This window comes from Bactrocera dorsalis, chromosome 1 (genome assembly GCF_023373825.1).
Source record: "Bactrocera dorsalis isolate Fly_Bdor chromosome 1, ASM2337382v1, whole genome shotgun sequence".
In the NCBI taxonomy this organism is placed as follows: Eukaryota; Metazoa; Arthropoda; class Insecta; order Diptera; family Tephritidae; genus Bactrocera; species Bactrocera dorsalis.
In genome coordinates, this window is record NC_064303.1 from 92,339,034 (window position 1) to 92,345,033 (window position 6,000).

Genomic DNA, 6,000 nt, shown 5'->3' on the forward strand with positions numbered 1-6,000 from the left:
GCACCTGATAAGGATATAATAGCTTCGTTGCAGCTGAAGTTAATGTTTTCCCTGTTTTATTTTGAATTTTAACTTGAAATCCTGTAAAATTCTTTTCCTCGCAATTTTGTTATGATAATTCTTACTATGAGCGATTTATTTAGCATAAAATTCAATAGAATAAGGACATAAGAGAGGGCAGGACCATGCCTACTTATAAAAATATATAAACCACAAATGCACGGACGGACATACTAAACAGAGAACACAATTCGTCCCATCATCCCAATCATTTTAATACAAAGCTAAATATAGAGGCATAGTTTTAGGCGTTGTAAGCAACCGTTAGTTGAACAAAACTATATTACTCTTGACAACATGTTCTAAGGTTATAAAATTCTACACATAACAACACAAACAATGTATTTGCATTTGTAAAGCGGCGACCAGCCAACCGCCCCATTGATAAGCATTTGTTGTTGTCTTGACAACCGTGCGTTTTGTAAGCAAGGTGCGACTGTTTATAATTTCTTTACTTTGCTTTTACTACACGTGTTATTGTAGCCGTGAAAATGCGTTCATTTTATTCACAATTAAAATAAATTAAAGGTTATATAGGCGGCAGACTGTTGTCGAACACATTAAGTATGGATGTAATAAGCGAAATTAATGAAAAATACTCGGCGCTGGAAGCAGAGATCGACAGACGGTTGGAAAAAATGTGAGTAATCGCCAACGGAATTCTAAAAAAAAGCACTTGTATTTCATTTGTATAAATGCAAATGATTTAAATTATTCATATAACACAACAATGTGACTTGGATTATATTGAATAAGAGCTTTGTGTATTATATGCAGGCAAAAAAACGCTTTAGAATTGATATTTTCATATTTTACAAAGGTAAACAAATGTTCAATTTGCATACAGGGTGGTCCGACAAATATAATTTCTAAATATTTAACCTAAACGCCGGGTGGTGCCACTATTGTAAGAATTTAAAAAAAAGAAAGAAAATTTACCTTCGTGTAGTATGTACATACTCGAAGACGACAGTAGCCGATCTGCAGTCGAATCGGACTAGTTTTAGAAATAACGGAAAAATAACAGTATCTATGGTAATTTGGTTCGCATTGGTTTTTGTTGAGCCGAATACAACGGAGTATGTGACAAATTTCCAAGATATCGGATTTCTTAATCAGCAGATCGTCAAATGAAGGTGCTTGTTCACTGTGGATAACAAGATCAACCTTGAGACTACTTTACAACAGTGTTTGATGCAATTTCAAAGAGTTTCTGCTGTGGATGAAGCATGTGTGATACATACCAGAGACCAAATAGTGCACTTTACTTGGCGAACGTGGTTCTAAGAAGCCTGTCTCATCTGACAGAAACTTGATGACACCAATTTTTGGAATTTCCAATGTTTTATCCACAATTACAGCACAAGACAGAGAAGAAGAGCGAAGATTAGACACAGGAAAAGCAGCGAAGATCACCTCCCAACTGAGCAGACTAATGTCCAACATAGGAGGTCCCAGCCAAGAAAAGAGAAAGTTTCCAATATCGACGACAATCAACGTCCTATTATACGAAGCTGAGATCTGGGCAGATGTGCTTAAAAAGGAAAACCGGCGTAAGCTAGTGGCCGGAGAGCACTGCACCGCAGTCCTTAGAGTTGCAACAGCCAACCGAACAGTGTCAGGTGATGCAATATTAGTTTTAAGCGACAATTCCCCAGTTGACCTTCTGGCATACGAAAGGAAAAAGCTGTGGAAGCTAAAGAAAACGTCCGAAAATAACAAGAGCGTAATAGAACAAATAAAGAAAGATACAATAAGAACATGGCAACAAAGATGGGAGAATGAGAGTCATGGCAGATGGACGTCCAGACTAATAAAAGACCTAAACTCATGGACAAGCCGTAAATTCAATGAAGTCTTTACTCAACGCAGCTTTTATCGGGTCGCGCTTTTTCCAGGTTGGACAAAAAAGAGAAGCAAATGGGTTTGATAGTGAAAGTGGGCAAGACGAAATGTCTGCTGTCATCAAACAGTCGTTGCATTCGCGACTTATCTCCTACGTCATTGTTGGCCGGCATAATTTCGAAGTCGTGGATAACTTTCTCTGCCTCGGAACCAGCATTAACATCAACAACAACGTCAGCCTGAAAATCTAGTGCGGAATAACTCTTGCCAACAGGTGCTACTTCGAACTGAGTAGGCAATTGAGAAGCAAAGTCCTCACTCTACGAACAAAGATCAAATTTTATAAGTCACTCATCATCCCCGTCCCCGTATATACGGTGCAGAGTCATGGACGATGACAACATTAGATTAGTCGGCGATAGGAGTCTTTTGCGAAGTGGACAATGGCGAATACCGCAGTCGATAGAACGAAGATATGTAAGATTCGTAAGCTATGTCTCATATTAAATATATGGTATATTCCACTTACCGCGGATTGTTTTGCATAGTTGGCGTGATAGACGCTTCGAAATGACCGATCGGAAGTCAAGGTTTTATACTCCCTAACGTTGGTCTTCCCATTAATGCTATTTATAAATTGTAAATAAATATGCATCTAGAAAATATATATAATAATTATTTTTGCAGCAAAGCTGATGAAAATAAATTGCAGAAATTAGAGGAGCAAAGAGCCAAAAAGACTCCAGCGCAGGCAAATAAGGTGCTCTCATATGAGGAATCCATTGAGAGAAACAAGAACTTACTCAAGGTGTGAGAACATTTCAAAAATCAACTACGGATAATGCTTATTGAGAAATATTTTTTTTCATATTATATGTATATTTGTGCAGTCTTTGGATATTGCGAAAGCGCGTTTACGTTCTCGCTCCACTTTCTCACCAGTTGAGCAAATACTGGAAAAGGCCATAGCGAATTATAAACGGGAATTGGCAACGTCACAACAGCAGTTATCGTCACGCCTCGAGCAAGTGCAAGTTCATGAGGCGTCATCGGGACCAGCGCCAACTATAGCGGAGGAGGGGCAAAAGTAGCGAGAGGAAGAGAGGAACAAAAACATTGAATAATGAAACCATAAATTTAATTACACTATACATAGTAACTGTGACTAATCAAACAATTTTATAAATAAAAAATAATTCAGCATTTGCTTGAAAAATAAGTTTACAACTACTTAGAGGCGTGCTTATATAAACCCACATAAACTTACTTACTTTCATACCGACCCTGTAGGAAAAATTTTTACTAATGAAAATACTGGCTCTAATGAAGTGCTGATATTAGCTTTATTATCTTTTTCTCCTACACTATATAGCAGGACGGGAATAGTGAGTAACTTATAGAGTTTGGTCTTTGCTCGTAGAGAGAGGACTTTACTTCTCAATTGCCTACTCAATCCGAGGCTGACATTGTTGTTGCTGTTAATATTGGTTCCAAGATAGACAAAATTATCTACGACTTCGAGGTTATGACAACAGTGATGTTGACGATGGGCTTTAATCTTACAGACAGTACGCTTCATAGAACCTTATATGCGATGTTGAGGAAGCTTACCCCAAGGTATTTGGCGTAGATAGTGGGGTCTCCCTTTTTATGGGTTGGGCAGAACATATTCAAATTCCAATCGTCAGTCATGCTTTCATCCGACCATGTTCTACGAAGAAGGAAAGGCATGCTCCTTGTAGATTTTCGCCGCCGTATTTGAATAGCTCCCCGCCACTTTGTTGTTCTTCAGATGGGTCATTGCTATTCGAACTTCTTCGCAACTCCCGGTGTTCTGCTTTCACTGCCATTCAGCAGACTGGAGAAGTGTTCCCTCCATAATTTTAGTCACCTCTGGGCGCTCTACAAGAGTATACTCTTGAAACCTTCTGGTAGTCGACACATCTTTTCGTAGAAGTTTTGGGCTTTACCATTCTCTTCGTACTCACGCATTTCGGCCTCTCTTTTTTTGTCTGCAGATGAGTCTCACTTCCCTCAAAGTTCTTATATAGACCAGAAAAAATGCGTTTGTTTTGTGATTTTTTTTTTTTTTTTAATTTATTTAATAAAAAAACATTAGAATAAGTTAGGTTAATCGGGTGGACCAATAAGTTACGCATAGACCAGTTTTGATCCTTTGCGGAACCAGATGGAGTTTAGTAGCTAGGTCCATGTGGATTAGTCATCCTTTAGGATGCCTGCGCTTGAGCCGCCTTGTACCTCGCTTTTGCCCTCAACCCCTCCTTGCCTGGCTGCTTCCGAGGCTCTCTCTTGTTGCCAGAGTTAGAACCCTCGGTCGCCTGCTCAGAAGAGCGAAGAAGTTTTTCTTCCTTTTCTGCTTTAATGCTTACAGGTCCGCTTTCTTGGTCCGAGTTTTAATGGACTGTGGCACACGTGCACTATATAGCTGGTTTGACAGTAGTACTACAACCCCCAACAACATGCTACCGTTGCAGTGGAGTCTTGGTCGTTGGCGACACAGCTCACAAGATCGATGTGCCCGCTTATGGTAGCAGCCTCGTATCCCATCGACGTGTGGACTGATATCCCAATAGATTTTGTTCCTTTGTTGACCTCCATGTTGAGTTTTATGATACGGGGTCTCTACCCCTGGCATTTTATACTTATCGCCAGGTAACTCACCAGCAATGGCCGTTGTATTACCCATTCATCTACTTCTGAGGATGCATATAAGCAATCCATCTTAAGGGAATGATTGGAAAAATACGTCATTCTTCTCTAGTGGCCGCCTGTCTGCAATGTAAGGACTCTGCCCAGTCGACACCCGCGCGGAAGATACAGCTAAGAGGATTTTTAACCGACCCTAAAATCATTTAAATTTTTTTACAGAATTTAATGTATAATATTTACATTAATAATCGGCGATTCATTATGAAACATTATATAATCCCTCGATGCAGTAGCCGACCCCCAGAAATACCGAAGAAAGATTCTAGCGGTTAGGAAGATGTTGTTCAAATCTAAAAACCTAATAAAATAAAATTACTATAGATGAATACAGGTAATGAGCTAGTCAAAATTTTGGTTTTTGGAACCCTTTAAAAACTTAATTTTTTCAACGTGATAATTCGATGAGACAGTGAATAATTTTGTATGAAGTATCTTGCTTTAACGCTCTACCATATATACTAGATATTCCACTACAACCGACATTATTCGACATGATATTATATTATTGAAAAGATACAATGTTTATTCTCCTAAAAAAGCCAGTTTCGATTACTATACGAGATACTGTTTCCATTTGAGACTAACACCTGGGAACACAACAGTGTATCTTTGAGCTTCAATATATCATATTTATATACTGCTACAAAAGTACAAATTTAACTGTAGAAATATATTAGAACAACTTAAGTCAAGTTAAGCTAAGGTAGGCAATTTGATTTCTAAGACAAAAATTTAAAGTTGACTTCTCTTTATTCCTCAGTAGATTCAACTTTCCGATTCCAAAATATTTTGCAAAATAAAATACAACAAGCACGCTCGAATTAGTTGTTATCTACAGTCCAAATTTTCCCTATTAAACTAAGTCGACTTAAGCTACTTTAACATATTACTCTAGGTATGTATATTATGCAAATATTTAAATGCAGCCAGTCTTCTTATAGTATAATAAAATATATATAATATACTATATATATATTCGAACTGCGGGTAAATAGGACAAAAATATTTCGTAAAGAAAACAAGCATTTTCTTAGTTTACACAGTTTGTTTTTAAGCAAATAATTTTAGTTGAAATTTATGACAAAATTGGGACAGAAAGATCTTGGTAACAGTCAGCGACAGCGAAAGCTTCGGTTCTTTTCGAATAATTATATACTCACTTACATAAAACTTATACATAAAATGGATAAAAAATATGTCAGCGCCGGAGTTTTTTTTTATAAATATTTAATAAAAAACACGGCTTTAGACGAATTTTAATTTATTAAACTGTGGGAGCTCTTAACTAATATACCTATAGAGAAAAAATAAATCATATAAACATTGTACTTTTCCTTTACAATGTTTATAGTATCATTAATTTTT

At 37.3% G+C, this 6,000-nt stretch overlaps 1 protein-coding gene across 1 annotated transcript; it reads left to right on the forward strand.

The window, feature by feature from the left end:
* Positions 1-423: 423 nt before the first annotated feature.
* On the forward strand, positions 424-3,125 carry LOC105223510 (uncharacterized). The gene is made up of 3 exons (XM_011201251.4): positions 424-700; positions 2,593-2,713; positions 2,796-3,125. The coding sequence occupies exons 1-3, from the start codon at positions 627-629 to the stop codon at positions 2,994-2,996; spliced, it is 396 nt and encodes a 131-aa protein (XP_011199553.2). The 5' UTR covers positions 424-626; the 3' UTR covers positions 2,997-3,125.
* Positions 3,126-6,000: the final 2,875 nt, after the last annotated feature.

Excerpts from the sequence above, each read along its gene's own strand:
- LOC105223510 (XM_011201251.4), top strand. The coding sequence starts at position 627 with ATGGATGTAATAAGCGAAATTAATGAAAAATACTCGGCGCTGGAAGCA. Across the intron at positions 701-2,592 it reads GACAGACGGTTGGAAAAAAT|CAAAGCTGATGAAAATAAAT; the intron begins GTGAGTAATCGC and ends TTATTTTTGCAG. Across the intron at positions 2,714-2,795 it reads GAAACAAGAACTTACTCAAG|TCTTTGGATATTGCGAAAGC; the intron begins GTGTGAGAACAT and ends ATATTTGTGCAG.